The 23,946-nt window shown below is 38.6% G+C and overlaps 3 protein-coding genes across 3 annotated transcripts; 2 read left to right on the forward strand and 1 right to left on the reverse strand.

Annotated features, from left to right (window-relative positions):
* Positions 1-3,376, reverse strand: LOC122669577. Its single transcript, XM_043866370.1, has 4 exons — positions 3,164-3,376; positions 2,794-2,945; positions 659-763; positions 1-579 (listed from the first exon to the last, which is right to left on the reverse strand). Exons 1-4 carry the CDS (start codon positions 3,215-3,217, stop codon positions 144-146), a joined length of 747 nt encoding a protein of 248 aa, XP_043722305.1. The 5' UTR covers positions 3,218-3,376; the 3' UTR covers positions 1-143.
* A 6,725-nt stretch (positions 3,377-10,101) lies between these two features.
* LOC122669576 lies at positions 10,102-11,907 on the forward strand. The gene is made up of 2 exons (XM_043866369.1): positions 10,102-11,587; positions 11,806-11,907. Exon 1 carries the CDS (start codon positions 10,224-10,226, stop codon positions 11,553-11,555), a length of 1,332 nt encoding a protein of 443 aa, XP_043722304.1. The 5' UTR covers positions 10,102-10,223; the 3' UTR covers positions 11,556-11,587; positions 11,806-11,907.
* Positions 11,908-18,805: 6,898 nt separating this feature from the next.
* LOC122669468 (AT-hook motif nuclear-localized protein 28-like) lies at positions 18,806-19,866 on the forward strand. Its single transcript, XM_043866238.1, has one exon. The coding sequence runs from the start codon at positions 18,842-18,844 to the stop codon at positions 19,769-19,771; it is 930 nt and encodes a 309-aa protein (XP_043722173.1). The 5' UTR covers positions 18,806-18,841; the 3' UTR covers positions 19,772-19,866.
* Positions 19,867-23,946: the final 4,080 nt, after the last annotated feature.

Genomic DNA, 23,946 nt, shown 5'->3' on the forward strand with positions numbered 1-23,946 from the left:
AAACAGAACAATTTCAACAGACACTTGCATTTCAATGATCGAACAAGGTACTGAACTATCTACCAAATCATTATTTCACAATGCCAACCTAAGGGAAATCTGTACATTGACCTACTGTTTAAACATTAGTGAGGTTGCTTCCACTACTTGCGTCCTAACCTTATTAAATGCTGTTGATGTTTTGCTGCAGCAGCTTTATCTGCAGCTTCACGCTTCATTGCCCTCTTTGCTCGTCTTCCAGTTGTATCGTTTGCCACCACTCTTTCCTTCGTACCACGTGATGGACCAGCATCATGGTCCTGAAGTTCACGGTGGACAGGCCAAGCTTCTTTTCGCCCTGCCCTCACATAGCCATTATCGCCCCACCTACGGTTACCAATACGAAGATTTGAACTGGTATAGTAAACTTCTTCTAGATCTTCATCTTCATCGTCATTGCCATCATCATAGTCCTCTACATATTGATAAATATCTTCTAATTCATCATACACCTCTTCCTGAGCCTCTACCTTCAAAGGTATGAACCACGCTGCTCTAAGAAGAAGACACACACTCTCCTCAAACATGTAATCATTGATTCTGTCAAGGAGGAGAATAACATTTTGGTTAGCAGAAAAATATTAGTGTTTCCAACTCACACCCATATGCCAACTAATACCTTCCATCCAGTGACCTATGAACATTGAGGAACTCAAATGGACACTTGCATTGAGGGCACAATTGCTTCTGATTGTACATGGCCCATCTAAGGATGCATGTCACGCTACATATAAAAAATTCACAGAAATAATTAATACACTTACAACATCATTTCTCAACATTCTTTAAGTCCACTCAGAAATTGAGCAATAAATTTTCTTGACCCCACTTCCATTCTTCTACGCTTTGCATATCCAATACATAGGAAAACACAAAATAATATGATTTACCACATAAGAAACAATCGGAAAAAAAAAGAGTTGTTCAACCAATCTAAGAGCCACAGAATATAAACCTTCAAACAATAAAATAAATCAACAGAGAGGTTTCACATGAGTAAAAAATTAAAAACAAAATGGTCAATACCTAAATGCACAAGCCTACAAAGAAACAAAAACATATGAAATATGCAGTTCCCACCCAACCACACCTCTTAGTGCATGTTTTTTTTATATGAAAGAGCACAGAATGTTTGCACATCGAGGATCCTATAAAATGTCCAGTTTATTCATTATTGGAGGCTGTGAGTATCACGGAAGATAGGGCTCTAGAATTGTTCCTAATACAGGCACATTTCCTTTTTTTAAAATGTCTACAACCTTATTAATTGTGATATTCATGTAAATAATACCTATGAAACCATTAGAGCAGAAAAAACTTTACTTCTGTATGTCAAGTTTAGGGATTTGTTCAGCTCTCATAGTTCTTTTCCTTCATTTCCCTTATTGTACCCGAGAATCGACAAACTCGACTCCACATTGTTCACAAAAGGTCGGGTCTTCGTTTTCATCTCCGATTACTCGATAATTTCCACAAGCACAAATTCCACTTTTGATAGGCCCAAAAATTCTTTCACAGAACAATCCATCCTACAAACTAGGGTTAGATGTAAGTCAATAATCTCTCATATTCATCTTTCCCACTTCTATACAATCCTACCAACTGCAAAACTTATATAACCCAAGCACCTAATATTCCAAGGAAGGGGAAAAGTAAATCTTGCAGTCAAATTTGAATATATTTCCATTACTATGTATGAGAACTTTATATGTGATACATTTATTTTGTTTTGTATGTTTAGTTCAGTCATTTCATCCAATTTAAGCAGTGCTCTTCATATTTCGATCCAAAGTTTGGACTGGAGCTAATTCTTTCAATAGGTCAAAAATAGAAATCTTCGTTTTCATTTCCTTTTTCCAAAGCTTCCAATTGTTCAACTGAAACAATTACTGGGTATAAAATTGGAAACATATAAAAAACAGCAGCCAGAAAGAGGGGGTTAAAAATTGAAGCGCTAGGACTCAGTATAACATGTCTGTCATCAAGAAGCTAATGTCAACTTCGTGTTTCTCATTTCTTAAGAAAACAAAACTGTGCTCCACAACTGATCTAAGCCCTGTTACGTGTAACGTCATCTGTTTGAACTAAGGCAGTTCCTAATCCAATATTTAATTGAATTAATCTAAATTTCAAGGACTTGAATTTTTTTTTCTCTTGAAAGGAATTTTAAGAAATTTGAAAGAGAGTCAAGCCTCAATCGTTCACAAAGATTTAAACATTCATGGTTTTACAAGATAGAATGATGGTTCCAACAAAAATTAAGATTGGACCATAAAGCATTGCATTTAATCGAACCTTAATAGGGTTCATATGAAGAATTACATGCAACTAAGTCAAACTACCTACTTCTGAATTTATCCTAAACTATAATATGATAAATCATGTACACCCAACCTAATAATAGTATATTCCTTAGTATCCCCCTCAAACGCACGGGGATTGAAGTCTTCATGCGACCACAACAACAGCAATTGCAGACACGATGCATGGTACATCACTAGCAGATAGCAACAACGATAATGACGAACATTGGCGGCAAAAAAAAAGTGAAAGTATATTGTAAAAAACAATGAGGCCAGCCAGGAAGGTTGTAGGGAAATAGAAGAAACCCCGAGATGAAAAAGAAGATAAGACCATCCATGAGACCATGACACACCGACAATCAAAAATAGGAAAAGGGTAAATGGTAACATTTTATTTATCCAATAATTCAAAAACAAAAATTTGATGAACGGATTGAGATGTTAGACAAACCAGTAAGCATGCTCGCAACCTTTTACAAGAGCAGTCTCCTGAAGTGCTATCTTCTCCAAGCAGATCGCACAAAACCCATAACTGTCACACACCGTCAAGCTTGAGCTTGAGCTTGACATTCCACACTCTATTCCCTTCACACCATCACATACCTACGAGAATTTATTCCATAAATTAGGGTGAAAAGAAAGAAAACAAACTAGTAACATAAAACCCAAATCATAAAGAAAATTCAAACCCCAAAAGAGAGGGACAGAAGGAAAAGAATAAAATGAAAAATTGGAATCTTGAAGAGGGTCATCAAGATCCGCTTTTCACATAAATAAATCCACAAAATTTAGATCAAAGAGAGAGAGAGAGATATGAGTACCTGTTCTTCTTCGATAGGAAGGTTGGAAACGCCGTTCACCTGCTCATTCTCCATCAAGATTATAGTGGTGAGAGATGTTGGGCAGGACGAGAAGCTCAGAGAAGAAGTACGGAAGCGAAAGAAGAGTTTACTTAATTCGCTCGATCATGAAATGAACCAAAGGGGTATTTACAATCAGAGAGAAGAAAAGATTCTGGGCATTATTCCCGAAAGAGAGACAGACCCCCCCTACGCTCTCAGGTCTCAGGCGGTGAGAGAGAGAGAGAGAAGGCGGAGAAAGCCAGCAAGAGCATATGGACAACTAAAAAGGATACCTTTTTCTCCTTATTTTATTGGCAAACAAATGCTTTGATTTTCATGATTAAGTTAGATACGCATCAGATGGCGGATAAAATATAACTTTTTGGACCCTTGGAACACACAACCAACCATAAACACCGGAAGGCTGTAGAGGAGGTAAGAAAGGTGACAACGTGGCAGTAAAATAGGGATTATTAATTATTTTATTCTGCTTTGTTGTCCTTTTAAGTTTTATTTTCTAACATGAAAGGTGACACGTGGCATTAGAAAACATGATATGTTGAAAGTGTTGCAGCATACCCGACCGACAGAAAGGAATAATTTTGTTGACCACCTCATGCGGCCCCACAAATAGGACGTCTCTTCTTGCGTTGATCTCCATCATTGGATCAGATTACTTTGACCCCACTGTTTCCTTAGAAAAACAACTCCCAACTCCCAGCCCCCTCATGCATGGTGTATCGGCCAGGATCGACTGTATCGGACAAAATTATCATTGAATTTTTTTAAAAAATAAATTTTCTAACCATTTTACCCTTTGTCCCCTTGTCTGTACCGTACTATTGATACGGTATTGGCACGGTATCAATATCGGTGATTAGTAAAATTGGTACGTATGACCAATACGATACTGATACTTAGAACCATGCCCTCATGAGAAAATTATCTCCTCTAGTTCCCTATCCGGCCCAGTTCCCCAGTCCCTCTAATAGGGGGGAGGGGGTGGATCCCACCTGAGCAAAGTGTTCGGACAGGGGTAGAGTGGTCATAGCAATTCCCTTGTTAGGGGGATTGGGGAACTGGGTTGGGCAGGGAACTCGAGGGGATAAAGATCCCCCTTCATGAGGCAGGATGCATTCTGGGATTTCAACTAATCAAAGGAGACCTTATCATCAAGCCACAGGCGGTACGTCCCATGTCCTTCCCTTTTCTTTTTTTTTTTTAATGTGTCAAAGTTTCAAGCCACACTGAGTTGACTTAATGGCAAGTTGAGGTTTTGAAAACTAGAGACTAATAAAACTATGAGAGGATGCATGGTTCAAGCCAAATGTGTATATGCCAATACATGAGATGATATATAATTGATGGAAGAGGATTGGGCACGCGGCATGCCATTGGCCTTCCTGGAGCCAGCTAGCGAATGTGCCCAATGGAGAAAGGGGGAAAGAGAGGGGAGGGGTTGGGGTCATTTCCATAGCAGTGGGAGAAAGAGCCACAACTGAGTTAGGTTTCGAAAATTGGCACATATCCTATACCAAACCATTCTTTATCTTTCCAATAGTGGGGCTGACAACATTATCTTTTCGTGCAGAAAAACGTCGGTGGATTGTATGTCTGTATGGATGGATAATTTATCAAGCTTTAGATCCCCCCCCCCCTAAAATAGAAGAAAATGTCAAAAAAATACACCGTTTCAAATGTGTTTTAACTAACTATGATCACGAGTCAAGACTCAGCTTCATGGGGCTCGATCAGGGTGGATTAAGACTTGCCGACCCAAACTTGCACCCACAGGTGGAAGCATTATTCCTGCAAGTAAAAGAAATAGAAACTAGTAAGTGGTCTAAACGCCACTCCAAAATTGAAGTATCTCATAATTCTATACCAGAGATACATCCCTCGGGCAACCAATTAAGAAGAGGTGCTTCAGATTTTTTTCATAACTTCTAATATAATAATAGGAAAAATGTTAATTTTCTGACCGGGAGTGTAGCCTACGTTAGCACTCCCTGCACGTCTCTCTCTACTCTCTTCTCTTGAAATGATCTCTTAGTCTCTTGAAATGATTCCTTTCTGAGGGCATTCGTTAGATGTTTCTTGCTGGTGTAAGCTACACTTTTGGACAGAAAACAACCTCCCATAATAATAAGTGTGAAATAACAAAAAGGGAGAGGGGTACCTACACTACTTGGCAGTTTCAAACGAATGAGGAAACCCCCTTTGGAATTTGACAATAGGAGGAGGGACATCAATAACATATCATCTCCACATGACCAGTGATATGTGAGGGGGTGTGCAAATTTATCTTTGAGTTGGCATTGTGCACAACTTTTATCCTAACCAAAAAAAAAAAAAAAAATTCTTTGGGAAAGGGGTTTCAGGAGAACAGGATTTCTGTTGCAACAAATCAAAAAGAACTTATCAAATATCTGTCAAAGTATAGTTTGGGTATAAGTAAAATTTTATGGATGGGTAGTCCATCATGTCTCTACTCACATGTCAATTTTTTTATTTTTTTATAAGAACACATGTCAAATTTCAGCCTAAATAAAGTTGGACAAGTGACAAATTAAAGCTTAAAAAATCTAATGAAAAGAAATAGATGAGAATTTTTTTAATTTAAATTGTAATTTTGTATACATGTTGGCCTAATAGCATGCTTAGTTTGGGTTGAAACTTGAAATGGCTCATGGACCCACCCATGTTTGCTAATGTTTCCCTCATGAAAATGAGGGAAAATTCTCTAACAAGACAGACGCTTATCAAAATCCTTAATTATGTTAGGTGTATTGCAATAATAGAACACAAAGTCAAAATTTGGAGTGGGCACTATTAGAGGAAGTGTTTACCCAAATTCAAAAAAACAAAAAACTATTAAAGAGAGTGGGAAAGGATGAGATTAAGGAGGTGAAGATGAACATAGCTAAGAGTTGAGAGAAATTGAATGGATAGAAATTTGGCACAAAAAAACAACCTAAGTCATGCTAGGTTGAGGGTGAGATTTTATGCCAAACTCGTTTAATGCAGTAGACATTGGAAATAGGTCTACGCCAATAGCGTGGGGAGTCATTTTCAAATCAGAAAAATTTTTTTTTTTTAAATATATATGAAAATGTTTGATAGGGTTCAAACTTCAAAGACCAAACTCTGTGAACATATGACAAGGGTGAAATTTCAAAACAACTAACGCCCTTATTGTCAATGAAATGTTTAAGAAATAGTTTGAAATTTGACATATAATTTTCCCACAGAATTTCCCATCTATCAAGCAATAAGATAATCATTTGTCTATATGACAAGACATGCTGTTGATGTAGAAAAGTCTTCTCTCCTTTGATGTAAGGAACTTTTGTCTCTTAATAGTTATTTTGTTTTTGAAAAATAAGTATTAATTAGGATTGAGATATTTTCATAGGATTAAAGGCATATAATGTTAGGATTGAAGCAATTTCAACAGTACTTAGATAACAAAATCTACACATGAACCAAAGGTTTAAGTATCACACCATATTGGTTAGTACATATCATACCTTTAAGGTGGCGATTGATAGAGTAACCCTTGATCATAATTTTTAGTACGAATACTGCATCCAAGATGAAACTTGTGATTGGTAGTAAAATATCGATTCTTCTGTTTAGGCCCAATTCTATCTTTATAGATTTCTCGAGACACCTTCTTACTAAGTTTTGTTATAGCATAAAAAACTACCTCGGATTTAGGTGGGCAGCCCGGCAAACAGACATCCACAAGAATTAGCTTATCGACTCCCTGAACAGTACTATAAGAATCGATACTGAACATCCCTACCATAATAGTACAGGCTCCCATAGGATTCAGGATAGAAAGAAAAAAGATTATTATAATAAACTTACGCTTGTTGAAGATGAAGTTTCGAAATAGAACAATTCCTTCTGTCGTGTATCCCCAATTGATGTAGCCTTAGATGCTTCAATTGTTAATTCTAATATTGAGCGAAAGGTTATACCTATAGGTTCTATATTACATGTGATACTTAAAAAAATGGTAACGACTATGTATTAAGCATACAAGGTCGATACTCATCAATACGGCTTTCAATATGTATAGATACAAATGCGGAAAATGCACCTTCGGGGATCCCCCACCCAATTGACAACATTAGCGTCTAAAGAGAGGGAAAAGGTTTCTTTGAGAGTCGCGACCTAGATAAGGGTTAAAGACTCGTACATGTCCCTCCCTTTTGGGAAAGAAAAAGTTAACTCTAATGGATAAAACATAGGTCTTCCCAGATCTTAGATAGGTTCAAAGTTACGTATTGAAAAGGTGTTAGGCATCTAGTCCACTAGCCTGGGGCCAATCCCTACTAAATAGTCCTACTAATTGTTGGCATAATGAAAGCAATAAATCTAACCTAGTTTAGATATCTAGGACAAACAATAAAACATGTAGGAAAGCAGGTAAATTAATATTGACATGGTATTGATTAGGGGTGCAAGTTTAGCCCTGTCAGCCCGAACCCGCCCTGAGCCCGAACAGGGTCTGGGCTGAAATATTTGGCCCTGAGGGCGGGTCAGGGCTGAAAATTTCTGGCCCTAAGTTAGGGTCGGGTCGGGTTAAGGTTGAGGTCTTGAGCTAAACTTGGCCCGGCCCGGCCCGACCCTGATTTAAGTTATACTATAAAATATATATTGATATAATTTATACATTATAGACTTTAAATTTCACCCACATTTTTTTATATAATATATTATATATGAAGACAATAAGTGTTATATATAATTTATTATATTGTTATTTTATGTAAGATTAATAAGTTCTTCCCAGCCCATTCCAACCCATGCATTTCTTTCCCCCTCCCCATGATCAGGGCCAATCAGGGTCGGCCCGGCCCGACCCTGAGGGCGGGTCAGGGTTGGATTTTTCTGACCCTGAGTCAGGGTCGGGTCGGGCCTGGGCCTAGCTAAGGGGACTTAGGGTTGGGCTAGGGTTCTATAAAGCCCGGCCCAACCCGACCCTGTTGCAGCCCTAGTATTGATTATTATAATGAAGCTAAAAAACTGAATATTGCATGAATATTATAATGACCTCTGTCTGAGAGTGTGACCTACGCTAGCACTCCATGGTCTATCACTTTCCTCCACATGTGAAAAGACATCCATGCCCCTTGCTTTGGGGAGTATAGAGGTAGACACAGGGAGCACCGACATAGGCCGTGCTCCCAGACATATGTATGTACGTAGTTCAAGAAGGATTTGGCATATGAGAAAACATGTGATATGATATAAGCATGGTACAAATTATCATAATGAGTCTAGACATAAAGGATACTGTATAAACGGGAAAATTATATCATATACATGAGGGATACCAAACTTGAACGTAACTTTGAGGCTGCACACATACCCTTACTACGGATCAGGTCATAATGTAGTTCTCAGTGGTGACTGGGGAATTCCTAAGAGTTTTGACTACTTCAGGGATCTAACCACTAGTTTTGATTGGGTAGGGTCCGATGACACTATTTGGGTGTCCATCGAACCTCTATCGAAAATTTTGGCAACCTAATGGCATATCAAAAGGTTTTGGAAACAAAAATAGAAAGAGTATGTACTTTATGCAGGATTTAATTAATTTGATAACTAAATAAAAAATTATTTATTTAATTAAATAATAAAAATGGGAAGTGAGAGGAAAATACTTGTTTTTTTGGCCAAAGAGACCTTACAGACTCAGTTCAACAGACTTCTGATGCTCCTGGGTAAAATTCCAGCTTTAGAAATATATTAGGTTTTTCTTTTTCTAGGGCTCTGGTTTTTCAGAGGATTTCCTTGACTGTCTAAAATCTCTGATCTCTGGATTTTGGACCGAAGACCGAGGAGGCTATTTATAGATTTTTCAAAACTAAAGGAAACAATTTTCACTCGCTAACACAAACCGAGTATTTAAGTTTGTTTTGTACAAGGAAATAGGATCTTAAAGGATATTTTAGAAAATATTAAAACTTAAAAGATATTATTAAATGGGAAGTCAATTATTTCATTTCCTCTACTAGTTTTATATTCCTGCTACAAGTATAGTAGCAAAATTATTTCCCTCAATATTTCATTTCCTTGGCTGCCAGCTTAGTAGCAGGAATATTCCTGCAACACAAAATTTCGTCACCAAAACAGTAGGGATTGGAAAAAAGCATGCCCTGTTTTGTCGCTAGTCACCACCCCTAAATTCTTCTGAAATAACAACCACTCATGTTTGCTGTTCGTCCCTCACTCCCTTGTACCTCTTGTTCAAAAATGTTGCGTAAGCAACCTCCACCCCGGAGGCCCGGATTCAAAATTACGAGTTTACTTCGCTCAATCCTTTTGGTAAAACATCCAAATGGATTCCAAGTGGAAGAGGAAAGTTTCCTCGTAGAGCATCTAGTAGAGAGACTTGGGGTAAAGAGGAAACAAATCAAAAAGTGTATGAGAGAAAATGGTAATGAGAGAGCTGGGGACCAAGTGGGTCCTCCCATTACTCTCAGTGGAGCAAATTTCTCTCCCTGCAAACTGCAATGTCAAGCAAAGTAACCTCAACACTCTCATTCCCACCCACCAGAAGAAAAAAGAAAGAGAGAGCAAAAAAAAAAGCAGAATAGATATTATAAAGAGGAGGCAAAAAAGTCCCTAACGTCATCATCACACCATCAATTTATCTTTCTTTCTTCATTCAATCACTCTTAACAACTACTACTGATCAGCACCAACTCCCAAGGTTGCAGCATCAGCACCACCACCACCACCACCACCACCGTCACCATCACCATTGCTCAACGGTAAGTCTCTCTCTCTCTCAAAGCTTTTCCATTTGCTCTGACGTTCTATTATTTCCTGAACTTAGCGTTTACGAAAGAATAATCAAATTCAGAGAAAGTCTCAGTTAATCTCTGATACACCTCTGTTCTTATTCTGTGGTGTCCCCATTTCTAGGAGTTTGCCTAGTCATCTGACGAACAAGAATAAAGTTAAAAAGAGAATTCTTAGGGTGGCTGACAAGAATATACTGCATTTTACTTTTTTGGGGATGGATCCCTTTAATGAAATATCTGGGTTCCGTTACAATCCTTGCTCTGAAGAGATGGGAGACCCAGATGGAGATAGGGACTTCTCTGGGCTTCTTGAGATATTTGTTCATCATGCCAGGAACATACACAACATCTGTATCTATGAAAAACAAGATGTGTATGCAAAATTTTCACTCACTTACAGCCCAGATGAGACCCTTTCAACTAGAATTATAAATGGAGGTGGCAAGAACCCTGAATTCAATGACAACTTGAGGATGAAAATAACCCAACTGGATGCAGTCCTTAAATGTGAGATTTGGATGCTCAGCAGAGCCAGGAATTACATGGAAGACCAGTTGTTGGGATTTACTCTTGTACCAATATCGTTGGTGGCAGGGAAGGGCAAGGTGACCCAAGATTTCACCCTTTCCTCTACTGATCTCTTCCATTCTCCAGCCGGAACTGTCAAGCTGACTCTGTTTCTTGACACATCTCTGCCTGTGAATTCATTTCTGAAGTCCTCTGATTCAGCTTCTAATTCATCCATAAGTTCAGAAGTTGTGTTGCTGGATCCCAAGAACTCTGAGGTATTGGACCCAGTTGAATACGGGAGAATTGAGTTCCCTGACATTAATGTGGTGAAGGAGAACCAGCAGATGGTTTCTGAGTATTTTAACATGGCAGAGCATAGTGCTGCGTCGAGGTCTACTGTGGTAGGACCTGCTTCTTTTCTTCATCTTGGTACTTGTACTCAGTCAGTGGATGACTATGACATGACTGTAAATTCTTCAGAGGAGAATTATGGTGGATCCATTTCTCCAAATGGAAGCAACCAAAATTCTGGATTCTTTAGCTCAACAACAACCAGCTTAAGTGATGACAGGAACTCAGTAGACTCTATGGAGAATAAGAGTCATGTTGCTGCTGATTCACCTAATTCAAATGTTGAATCTCGTCAGAGCTCCTGGACTTCTCCAGATTCGCTGACTTCAAAGAAAGGGTGTGATGTCGGAGAGGAGAAAGAGGCCAGTTTCACAAGCAAGGAAGAGGAGGGATCCAAAGAAAACAATCTGCATCCCGTGGAATTGGGTCCAGCTTTTACAGCTCCGCTTGGGAACATCAACCTTGAGGCTGAGCAGAATGCAATGCAGAAGCAGATAGTTGATATGTATATGAAAAGCATGCAGCAGTTTACAGAGTCATTGGCAAAGATGAAACTCCCAATGAATCTTGATAAACCAGAACCTGACAACAGTGGTGATGTTATACATAACCATAACAAGAATGGGGAAACTGATAAAAAGAAGGACGGCTCAAGGGTATTTTATGGTAGCAGAGCCTTCTTCTAACTGGTAGGTTCTGCAAAATTCATGGAGTGTCTTTACCTGCATTGAAGAGTTTAATTTTAGTAACTTAGTTTTCTCAAAATTTAAATATTACTTATGAGTCAAAATCATCAAGGCCTCTGTTGACCTCTTTGTTATAGCTGACCAGTCTTTATACTCCCTACTTGTCTGTGACATTAGGGGGAAAAAGGAGAAATGTATAATCCTGTGCATACAGAAAGAAGGGTTTGCTGTCTTGGTAATCCACGTGTATGTTTCAGCTATTTATATTTATCCTCTGGGAGCAATGCAATATCATTGTAATTTCTGTTCTTTCTGTGCTTTCCTTTGAAATTATGAGTTCTAATATTATTCGCAATCCTCATGTTCCAAGTAAGTTTGGAAACTTAACATGTGTAATATACCATGTTTTTTGCAAAATGTAGCGATTCTATGTTTTTTTAGGGGTGGGGGGTGTTGTGGGGGTATAGAGATACATACATCTTTTCTACCTCTGCAAATCCTACATTTGGAGCTTTTGTAAGACGGAGATAAAATAGATTGGAAGGAGATCATCATCAGTTATCTCTTTCCAGTTTGTATGCATATGCCATGTAAGTTTGGCAATCCTCCCTAACAGAATAGAACAGACCGACAAAAGCAGCACCCAACATGTTTGTACGATGTGATCACAGTGCCTGACCACACTGCAATTTGTGGATAACATCAAGTGCATTTTATCTTTGGTCAAGTTTAGTATGGTTGGTATGTCAGATAAGTCAAATTCAATTCTCCATTCACTTCTCACTGTAATGCAACTGAAGTTGGAAAGCTTTACTAGATAAATAGAAAAAGAACCGCATCAGCTTCGAAACTGTAACAGTACAAGAATCTAAACTTGCAGAACTGACCATTATAAGAACTATATAATTTCAGGCCTTTAACATTGGTAATCCATAAAGCAATGGAAGAACTCCCCATGCATATTCGAATCATCTGGTTCACTATATTTTTCACATTAAGATGACTACAAAACCCTCATCTTCTGATGCATTATTCGTAGCTGTATTTTGATAAGCGATAACAGACATCTCTTATCTCTACAAGCAGCTCTTGTTTGTTACATGGATGCTCCGTACAGATTGTTGAGTAACTTGTATGAGTCTATGAGAGGCTTGCAATGAATATGTATGATCAAATACGGTGACTCGACTTAATGATTTGAGCATGAATCTGCCTCCAACCTTCAACAGCACAAGGATGAATGAGTTGCAGAGAATTGTTATTGCATTTGCTGCTAGAAAAATTGTAGATTATAGCAGACCATAAACTAGGTCATGGGCAAAATTGAAGAGTCAAATTGCATTGTATAAAGAATGGTATTGCAGCAACAGAAAATCGAAAGCTAGGGCATTTTTATGCTTTTCCCCATTCAAATGTTGTACTCTGATCATAAGTGATGGTAAGGCTTCATTTCTTTCAATCTGCAGCTTCAGAAACAAAACATTTGCTGCTGTCATGCCCTGATATGCATTTTGAACAATCCCCTTTGATTACTAAGCCATAATTCTTCTCCCAATGAATCCATTCAAAAACTTTACTAGCTTTGGATGGACATGCGCCTGAAAAAGAGCATCACCACTGACATATCCATTTTCGCCTGTATTTGCTGAACTTACAACTGACCAGCATCTCTTCTGGATGACAAATAGCACTAAAGTTCACTTGATCAATTCTTGGACTAAACTTCTGGAAGGAAAAAATGGTGGAGCTTCTTCATCATCCAAATTCCATTCACAGATCACATATAGACACTCCATGAGTGGTATCCACACATCCTGTCTCTGCCCGTCATCAATGCTCTGGCAATTAAGCTCTAACCATCTTATTGTTACCATTCTCTCCTTGGGGGGTGGGGAGGCAAACAAAAAGAGCATTCCATGACTAAACATTTGGACACAAACGTATACTTGGAAAATTAGGTTTTTCAAGGGCAGTCATGACGAGTCATGTTTTTGGAGAATTATTAGTATAGTTAAACTTCCCATCATAAAGAGACAAAAACTAACCCCTTAAAGGAGAAAATTTTCATAGAGAATGAAGAATTCCTTCACCTTGGGTGAAGAGACCTCCTAATTGAACTCATAGTATGACTAAAATTACACATCATATACTCTGTCTTCATTCTACTAAACTTAAAGCCTCTTATTTCCAAGGTTGATCTCCATAGCTCTAGTAAGTAAAGAAACAGAAATGAAAATAAAGAGTTAAGATAAAAAATGGGCCCTGATATTCCTAAGGTCCTTTTATGGCTGTAAGGGAATGTTTGTGGATTTTACTGCATCGGCATCCTTCCATACAGTCATGTCTGGTAATACTTATGGTCACATGGTGATAAGAAGCCAAATGTAGCTTTTGATGGCACTACTTTCCTGAGCCACAGGGATGGAAGAGTACTAGTTACACACACTATATCCAATTAAAGAACGAATATAATGATTTTGGATTCAGCACCCCTGTCTGAATCTGAGCCATGTTAATAGAACCAGCAGAATTTAAAATTTACCTGCTTTTGGACATTAAAAGTTTCACAATGTATTTATATGTAAGATGACTTCAAAGATCTTTAGATTATGTGACTTCTTTCTCTTCCACCCACTTTGTAGTTGTACACAGATTTGACTTTCTTTGTTACATTTTATAAGCTCTTCTTCAGGAATGTTGGAGCTTAACCAGGAAAAAAGAATATGAGCATTACCCTAGCAATTTCTTCGTCCTTGGTCTGGTCCTTCTTTGCTCCTACCCTCACTAGTGATTGCTTTACGAAGAAGTTGCATATAAATAATAGATCAACAAGACTTGTAGCAGAGAAAATGTTCATACTTGGTTATATCCCTCAGTTTTTTTTTTTTTTTTTTTTTTTTTTTCAAACCATATGTAAGTTCTCTTTTTTCTATAAATTCGAGTAAAAGTTTATGCATTTAATATCAAGAAAAATGTAGCAATGCATGTAGGAACAAAATTCATACATTCTGCATTAGCTTCAAATTAATCAGTTACAAGTTTTAGTTTTCTTCTTTTGATGAGCAAGTTCATTTTTATTTTTTATGATAACTGAGTCAGTTCTGGATTTACTTAATTGGTGATATGCAGGATGATGTCAAGGACTGGACCATCGATGTGTTAACAGATACACTTACCAGGGTTGAAGAAACTGTGAGCGGTGCAAAGTGACTTTAAGTCAATCATCTTGCAGGATGGCACTTTCAGATAAATGTTGAGAGCCTCAAATATTTTAAAGATGTCTAAGGCATCTAATGGCATTTCAAGAAGTCCACAATGCTGTTGCACTATCAGAAAGATTGTGATTGTGGAGTGGGTGTGGGTGTGCCTGACCTGATTGTGTCATTTATTCGGTGTTGGATCAATTCTAGATATTCAACTGATCGAGGTTGGGACCAGCTTCCTTTTGAGCTTGTTCTTCAGGAATAAAGTGTATATTGGCATTCCTTTGTGATATCTATTGTTCTTCGGCTGAGAGTCAGGAATGTTTGTCTCAAAAGCACGTACTCTAAATGTAGGCCTCTGTGATGGATCTGGACTGGGTTCACAAGATTTATGGCCATGCAGCAACTTCAATTCGTTGTTTTCCTTTTCCCTGATGGTATGCCACTCTGCAACTGATTTTGAATTTGATATGATGAAGATTGGGTAATATGGGTTTTGGGGAACATATTAGTGTTGAGGAAGATATTAAGATGGACCGACAGATGGTTATATTTTTAGTTTAATGGAGATCTGGGTTATCTGAAGATGCAACCCAAGCCTAAATAAGAAATTTATTGATGAGAACATGTTGAACACATGGGTTCTGAACTACAAGCTTTGAGAATCCATGGAATGGATACAAGTCATTGGGTCCTACACGTTATAGACTGTCTTTTTGAGCAAAGGGAATCAGCCAAGCTATTTTCTTCCCTTGGATTAAAAGAGAAACTACAAGACTCCACATAGGACACGACATGAACAATGCTATGAGAAATGGAGCCATTGATAGTGGTGGAGTCGTTCGATCACAAGCTAGGTAACTGTTTAGTTCCCTGCCAAGCTATTTGCAATCGCCTTGCTTCTCCTACTATGATAAAGGGTACTGTCAAAGGTTCTAAAATTTCTGACACCACTTTCTGCTATAAAAGATGCATCACAATTTAACTTAATAAAGCCTTTTAGAGGAGGGGACCTGCGGAATTGCATGTTCAAATGTTACAAAGGAGCTGATTGAAAATTATTCGGATTCGATAGAGTCTTAAATTCTTCGAAAGCATTTTGAGCTTGATGAATAACCTCCATGGGTGGACCGGTGGTGTCTTCTCATAACAAGGTCTTTTCCCATGCAAATTTTTTTCCTCTCAGGTTCCCTACCCGGTTAGGTTCGTAGGTTCCTCTCATAGAGAGGACGGAAATGACAACTTCACCCCACCCGAGTAGTGTATTCGGGTAGTATATCAATATACTATGATATGAAGTCACACAATGAGAAAGTTTCACAGTGAGCTTTCCCACAATGGGCTTCCTGAGCAAGTTAACTACTAATCCACTGATACAAATTGTTTTTTTAGGTAATAAATGAAACAAATTAGATGACTAAAGATTGGTGCAATGTATGATAATAAACTATCAAATCATACAGCCTGACGAAGGGGCACGGAAGAATAATATGATGATTGGCCGTCTCAAACATCCCCCCACATCGAGCACAAAAAGGGTTTCAACTAACAAGTATTTGAGTAGATTCTCCATCGTAAAAGCTAATCATCCAACCAGACACTCTTAAGCTCCCCATCAATTCAATCTATTGTATTCTTCTTTAGCAAATTGTCCAAGCATAGGTTGGGTCCACCAGTTTTGGGTTGAATTGGAAGATTTTGATCCGAGTTTAGTTAACACTCTAGGCTTCCACTCTGATATGAATCATATGATACCTACCCTAATGCTCGGATTGTTAATAGGTCTGGTTGGGGCTGATATGCTTTTGTGGCTTGGCGATTAGGTCCATTACCATTGTGGTGATGACTGATGAGCCCGACCTGGACTTTTAGCAATGAAGCTTGATAGATTATAAGACAACAAATATTAAGTGAAAAATGACTCTGTTCAAGAGTGTGGCTCCTATGCCCAGACACAGGATGGGGCGGAATTACCACCTTGTCGTATGAATGGTGGAAATCCCACCTTTATTGATGCTTCCACATGTTCCCATTGGGAGTCGCACTAGTGCAAAGGCCACACTTCCTGACAGAAAACTCTTCCCCAAATGTTAATAACAGTTTAGTCTCTCTAGTCTCTTCCATTGATATTTATCATCTAATAGTTGGGTGGGTCAGGTCATAGTTAACAAAAGCAGGAATGAAAAAAATGAGGAAACAAACAGTGCAAGTTTTAAATGGCGAAAATTCCAAATGGTACGATCTATAAAACGGTAAAAGAAAAGGAAAAAAAATTAAGAACAGCAAAAAAAGGAAACAGATGGCATAGGTTCTAAATTTGTAAATTATTTTTTTTTAAAAGAAAGGGACTGAAAAAATTGTAGTATACTCAATACATACATCTAATGTTCAAAACATGCCATAATATCCAACATTAATGTAAGCACAATTTTTCTTTAAAAAAAAGAAGGGACCGAAAAAATAGCAATATACTTAATACCTACATCAGATGTTCAAAACAGCTAATATCTAACATTAATGCGTATTTTCCAAAAAAAAAAAAAAAAAAAAACACATTAATGTGCACAAATTTAAAAATAAAAAAGAAAAAAAGAAAAAAAAGAAAGAAGGAGACCAAAAAATTGGCAATATACTCAATACCTACCTCCAATGTTCAAACCAGCCATAATATATATATGACAAGGAGTGGAGCCATAAGAAGAAAATTTATTGATGACCAAAACACAAGGCTTCACTTACACAGAAATTGTGAAGCCAAGGAGTGGATTGTGGTCAAACTGCCGGGTCACTCAAAGGCAGGGCCTCCGTTGCTAGGTTATGGGCTATACCATTATCACTTTATTTACAAAATGAAAAGGGTTGTAGTTTTTGCATAGAGAACTATTTCAACATAAGTAATTGATTCGATATGATTATATTTTAATTAGGATACCTATCAATGAAGTAGGAGTCTTATGCTACCTTATTTGTATACACTCTATACGCGTACTCTATATGCGTGAACTGCTTTAGGAATTTGTTTATTTTTTTCTTGTTATCTTCTTAAATGAATTTTTTTTATTCAAATAATGTTATTACAAATGTAGTCCGTTTTGAATTGGGAACCTCATTTATGATTCTTGGTAACTGACGTTGGTGTATAGTCTGTTTTAGGTTCAAACAAATACAAACGCGTTTAGACTGCAAAGGCATGTGATTTTCTCCATCCATTTGAAAGACCTACGGTAAAAAAATGTTTATAACACCAAAAAAAGGAATGGAGTTTTACTAGGTACTCCGACTCCGAACCCATTTAAACAATGGTTTGAGGTATTGGTATTGTATTGTTCGTTTCAAATGATACACATTGATTTCGCTAGTCACTGATACTATGTCAATACCACATCAATGAAACAGTTCAGACGACAAGGGGTAAAAAAGAATTTTTTTTTAAAAAAAAAATTCTTTTTTTAAGAAATTCAGAGATAAATTTATCCGATACAATAAAACCATACCGCTACTATATCAATATCGTATCGGTTTTGAAGGTGAACGATACCGTGCACTAAAAGATTTAAAACTTCAAAGTATATAAGATCATGATTTGACTTCCTTCTCAGTTCTCTCCAGTCTTCACTGAAACAAAGTAAAATCCATTCCAGGGAAGGGAGCAGAAAAAAGCCAAGCCAGGAAAGAAACCAAAAGACACCAACTGACCCACCCACTTGGCCCTCCAGACTCCAAACCAGAAGAGAACAGAACATGCATCTAGAGAAGTGAGATTGAGATGTGATAGAAGCAAGGAGTAGTGGGACCCACATAAACCCCATTCTTCTGGTGGGACCAGATGTCCACCATCAAATGAACTGGTATGGTCATCCAAACCCGGTTCAGAGAAAAAGGTAAACCAACAAACCACCAAGGGAGGGAGGCGTTTCCTTCTTCATGTATATAAAGTGAGAAAGTAGATATCGGTAAAGATCTTCCAAAAGTTTCAAGAGTTAAGACCCCATCATCTCAGATACTTGCTCCTCCTCAATTTCAAAAACTAAGATAAAAGGTGGGGAGAGAGAGAGAGAGAGAGAGCGCTTGGAAGAAGCAAAAATGGCAGAATACAGTGGAGGTATTTCGATCTCACAAACTCGAGACTGTCACAGCTACACCTCCGGTGAAGAAGAAGACGATGATCAAAGCCCTACCAGAACCGGAGCTCTCTTCTTGGTCGGTGATGGAAGCAGCAGTGGCGTGACACCACCAACGAAGCGCAACAGCAGTAGCAGCAACAAGACAGTCGCCGGTTCCGGAACCGGCAGAGATTTTGGGTCAACCGGAGAGATAGTTCGGAAGCCTCGAGGTAGACCACCGGGGTCGAAGAACAAGCCCAAACCACCAATCGTGATAACCAGAGACAGCGACGCTGCGATGAGACCCGTCGTTCTGGAAATATCTGCCGGCACCGACGTTGTACAGATGGTTTCCCAGTACGCGCGGCGCCGCCACGTGGGGCTCTGTGTTGTAAGCGGTTCCGGAACTGTCACGAACGTTACACTTCGCTTACCAGTCTCTCATTCGTCCACTCTCATGCTCCAAGGAACTTATCATATTCTCTCTCTCTCCGCTACATTTCTGGACTCCTCTGCTTCAAAGTCGTCGTCTTCAATGATTGCTTCACCGCCCATTACGATCTCTCTTGCAGGGGCTCAAGGTCAAGTATTTGGGGGAACGATTGCTGGGTCACTTACTGCTGCTAGTAATGTTGTTTTGGTTGCGGCTACCTTTGTTAATCCTTCGTTTCATAGGCTCCCTTTGGTTGAAGAGGATGATGAGACAGAGAATGAGAAGCCTACTGGTCTCGTTGTTGTTACTGGCGGTGGTGGTGTTGGCTCTGGTTCAGCAATTGATGCTTGCACGACGAAGAATCCCGGCATGTCTATGAATGTTTACCGTGTTCAAAGTCCAAGCCCTTTGAATTGCCAGATATCTCCTGATCATGTTCTGTCTTGGCCCTCCACCTCCCGTCCCTCTCATTACTAGAATTTGATCATTGCTTCTGTGTTTTTGCTGGATTTCAGTAGTTCCATTCGTGTTTGGTTTTAGAATTTTTTTGGGTTAATTTCTATTTTCTAGTTCTTCTGATTAATCAACAGAACTTTCAATTTTTCATTTTCTTTTTGGTTTTCATTTCGTTCCCGAAAGAGGCGGCTTGGGAGTTGGGAGGTCATGGTTCTGCGTCTGCGTCTACTGTTGTTGCTAGCTCTACGACTAATGTGGTGGTGCTGGTGCTGCATCTGATGCTGTTTGTCAGTTGATTTCAGAAACTCAATGTCATCAGGAACAGGATAGGATGTTAAAGCTCTTGGTTGAAAATGCTGATTTCTCCAATCTCCAATGCAAGCTGATTTGGAGGGTAATGGACTAATGGGTAAAAAACCATGTAAGTGTCTCTGTTTCTTTATTAATTTTTATAGTCCATCCAAAAGAGATGAGCAGAGAAACTAATATTTGTGAAGAAGAGAACTAATTAAGTGGTATAGATGAATGTTGGTTGGATTTCTTGAGAGTTGTTTCATGCATGGTTTTGAACAATGTTGCATGAGTGCTGCTGTTTCATGTGTTTAATTTTTCTTCAATTCTCTCTTTTTAATTATGGTTTCTGAATGTTGGGATTTTTTTCATAGTTTCAGTTTCATTCTCCACCGATATAGGATAATATAATATAAGCTCTGGCCGGGGTTTTTAAATTAAATAAGTGACCATACGTACGTAGCTATTATAGTCCAATAAATGAATAAAAACTCCAATCTTCTTCATCTTTTTGTACATGGTACTAGTACTAACTGGGGCTGTGGGGTATGATGTTCGTTTGTCTGCTAGGTTGATTGGTTTCCTGTACAACCTACAACCTTATCCATCAGAAAACTTGCAGAAGATTGAAATAGAATAATGGATTGAGATTACTACACTCATTCATGCAAGTGAGCAAGTCGATCTGTAAGAAGAAAAAAAAAACCCATTAAGCCATCATCTCTTCAACAATTACAGTCTATATCGTCGGATTTTCCGCATCGACGGTTTCAGGCTCTTTGAACCCATTAGTCTAGCCACCTGTACCAGTCAGACTTTGGGTTTACGTTTAACCTAATGGTTGACCCAGAGAGAGAGAGAGAGAGAGAGAGAGAGAGAGAGAAAGAGAGTTTTTTTTTATCTGTTATAGTTTTAGATTTTGATAGATAAAGAAAGGGAATATAATAATGAAGAGTTGCAGTAATGAGACAATTTTCCGGTGGTGGAGGTTACGGTCATGGCGGGCTGTCAGAGGAGAGGAGGACTCGACTGAGGGAGGAGACTACTCTGAGACAGTGAGAGTAGTAGTACTGACTACTGACTATTGAGGAGGTGGGCTCTTCGTCCAGGTGGGCGCACGCGTCGCGTGGTCTGTGTGACTTCTCAGAAACTACACATTTTGGATTTTGATTCGCTAACTTGGGGCATTTTTTGTAACGTAAAGAAGAGAAACAGAGAGAAGCTGGTGCATTAACTCTATTATCTGACTAGTCTTCAGTCTCCAGTGACCTGTGACCCAGTCTCTATCTCTTTCTCTCCCTAGTCTCGTCTGTATCAAGTGTGAACCCATTTTCGTTTGGATTATCTTTTCAACGCAACAAAGTTTCAGATTTGTAACGTCTTCCACAGTTTTCACACTCACACAGGATTCAGAAACTTTGCTTTTCTTAATTTAAATTTGGGTTGAGGTTCTTGTAAAAAGTCTGAATTTATTGCTGATTCTTGACCGCTTTTGTTTTCTTTTTTGGGTTTACGTACGCTTATTGGCTATTCACAACATGCTCCAATGCATCGGACAGCTGGGCGGGATGGCACGCACCCAAAGAACAGCGCCTAGCCGCCCGATGCATGCCGGAGAGTATCTGAATTGAATCCACACCATGCAAAGTGATTAAGAGAATAAGGCATGGCTGAGCTCCTTCTCTTTCGCCTCTGAGGTACGGAGGGATTGTGGTACGTCAGTCAATCGAGGCGTACCCTCAACTATGAACGATTTTTTTTGAGAATGGAGACGGGAGAGAACGGAGACGGGAGAGGGTTTGAAGTGTTTCTTATTTACTCACCCACATTTTCTAACTTACACATCCATAAAACAGTGCTAGTAGCTATTTCGTTATACAAAGAATGGAGGGAGGAGTCTACTTACACCAACAACGTACACTTGGGTTAGTTATCCCCACCCTAATTTAAGTAGAATTGTTTGGTGGTGCCCTAACTCTATGGATATGTATTTGTTGTTCCCTTGTGAATCTAATAGTGAGTATGAAGAGCAATAAGACTAACATAGGAGCATGCATTTGTCATGCAAGCCCATATGCGCGTGCACACACACACACATATATATGTGACATGGTTAGTAGTGTGAACTTGACTTCAAAAGATTTTTTTTGTTTAGAAGGATTTTATTTATAATTGATATGAAACACTCATGGAAGGAGAAGTACACATCTCCCATACAGTCGTACACATCACCAACAGTGCGCTCTTATCTAGTGATTCAACCAAATTGTTAAACTCCTTTGGAATTGTTGCATCAAGAAATCGTCGGTAGGTCCTTCGGGTGTTACAACCTGCAAAAGGACGTCAGAGACAAAGGAGAATCGGTGTGGTTCTGGCCTAGGATTCTCCGATGCTTAAGTTAAATCTCTCTGAGTAACAGATGAATAATTGAAATTCAAGATGGGTTAATGGGGTGGAGTACCTCAGAATTTATAGTGAAGTATGACGGGTCACGATTGATTTGTATAATTTTGGTTTATCAAGAATGAAACTGAAAATAAATGATTGAAATTAAGAAGAAAAGAATAGAATGTTCTCCAAGATTGACCTCATCTTCAAAGGAGGAGCAATCATTTTTTTATTATGTGATTTGATAAATAATCATCCTCACATAGCCTTATGAGATTGACTCAAGTAAAGGTGTGCGGATAGCCATGGCCTCACCCACTGCAGCATCAACAGACTTCAATCTCAAGATCCATGAAGAGATTGAAGGCTCTTCAAAAGTTCAGGCTGCAAAGCCTCACACCAAAACCAAACTAGTCATGCAAAGTAACAATCTAACAAAATATGAGAAATCGACTCCTAGAGACCACATCTTCCACACACAGAATCAACATCAACATTTCGTTGTTGCAAGACCTGAAGTACAAGTTTTCTAGAGAAATCGTTGATTTTAGGAAGAGTTCAGGATGACCATATGTTCTTTCAGATATCATTAGAAATTGCACGACAACAATAACTCCTTGAGGTTGACGCTCCCGTGGCATCCTTAATCTATTTTCTTTCCCTCAACAATGCTCTACCATCCCCAACTCGGTTAATGGTCCACCGTAAATAATAAGAAAGATGTACAAAGGTAGTAGATAGCCTTCAAAAAGCAAGTCAAAAGAAAGTTTGGATCCAACCATAGATGCTAGGCCATTTTTTGAGAGTAAGGTGTTGTTTTGAAGTAAAAAACACAAAGTCCCTAAAACGGTACACACGCACATCGCAAGAGGGTAAATGGAAAATATGAGCCGTCACCTAGATAAGGGTTTAGGACCCATAAATGTCTCTCCCTTTCACAGGAGAGGAATGACTCTCAATGGAAAGGTTGTGGTCTGCCCTAGAACACTGGGTAAGTGTTAGTTATGGACTAGGAAGGTGTTAGGCACCAGTCAACCTGCTCGGCCAAACTCGATACATTCCACATGGGGTGCAGAAACATATTGGGGGCGAGCGATTCATTTCGTCCTCACTATGTCTCGGCATGGGTGATACATTAATTAATTATAGAGATGACGACCTTCAATAAAACTTCCTTACTAGCATGTGAGAGGAGTTTTGATTTCCAAGATTGAATTTTATTTAGCATATTGGCTGAAATGTCCTTTAATAATGAAATCTTTAAAAAAACCAAAATCCTAAGCTATCAGACAATAACAATTGATCATATTTTTCAAGTATATATCTTAGGGGTTTAACTTTCAATATGAATTGCAAACACCCATCATCGCATCATCTGCCAAGTCCCCACAAATCCAGAACCTTTGAAAATCATATTTCACGTACATCTTCTTCAAATATTGAATAATAATATGAGATTGGAATAAAGTACTCCCAAGTCCCATCAAAGTGACATCCGAAAAATAAGTCAAAGGACT

The sequence above is a fragment of the Telopea speciosissima genome, chromosome 7 (genome assembly GCF_018873765.1).
Source record: "Telopea speciosissima isolate NSW1024214 ecotype Mountain lineage chromosome 7, Tspe_v1, whole genome shotgun sequence".
NCBI lineage: Eukaryota > Viridiplantae > Streptophyta > Magnoliopsida > Proteales > Proteaceae > Telopea > Telopea speciosissima.

Coding starts and splice junctions, on each gene's coding strand:
- LOC122669468 (XM_043866238.1), top strand. CDS start 18,842: ATGGCAGAATACAGTGGAGGTATTTCGATCTCACAAACTCGAGACTGT.
- LOC122669576 (XM_043866369.1), top strand. CDS start 10,224: ATGGATCCCTTTAATGAAATATCTGGGTTCCGTTACAATCCTTGCTCT.
- LOC122669577 (XM_043866370.1), bottom strand. CDS start 3,217: ATGGAGAATGAGCAGGTGAACGGCGTTTCCAACCTTCCTATCGAAGAA. Junction 2,946..3,163: donor TTCCTATCGAAGAAGAACAG/GTACTCATATCT, acceptor AAATTCTCGTAG/GTATGTGATGGTGTGAAGGG. Junction 580..658: donor CATAGGTCACTGGATGGAAG/GTATTAGTTGGC, acceptor CCTCCTTGACAG/AATCAATGATTACATGTTTG.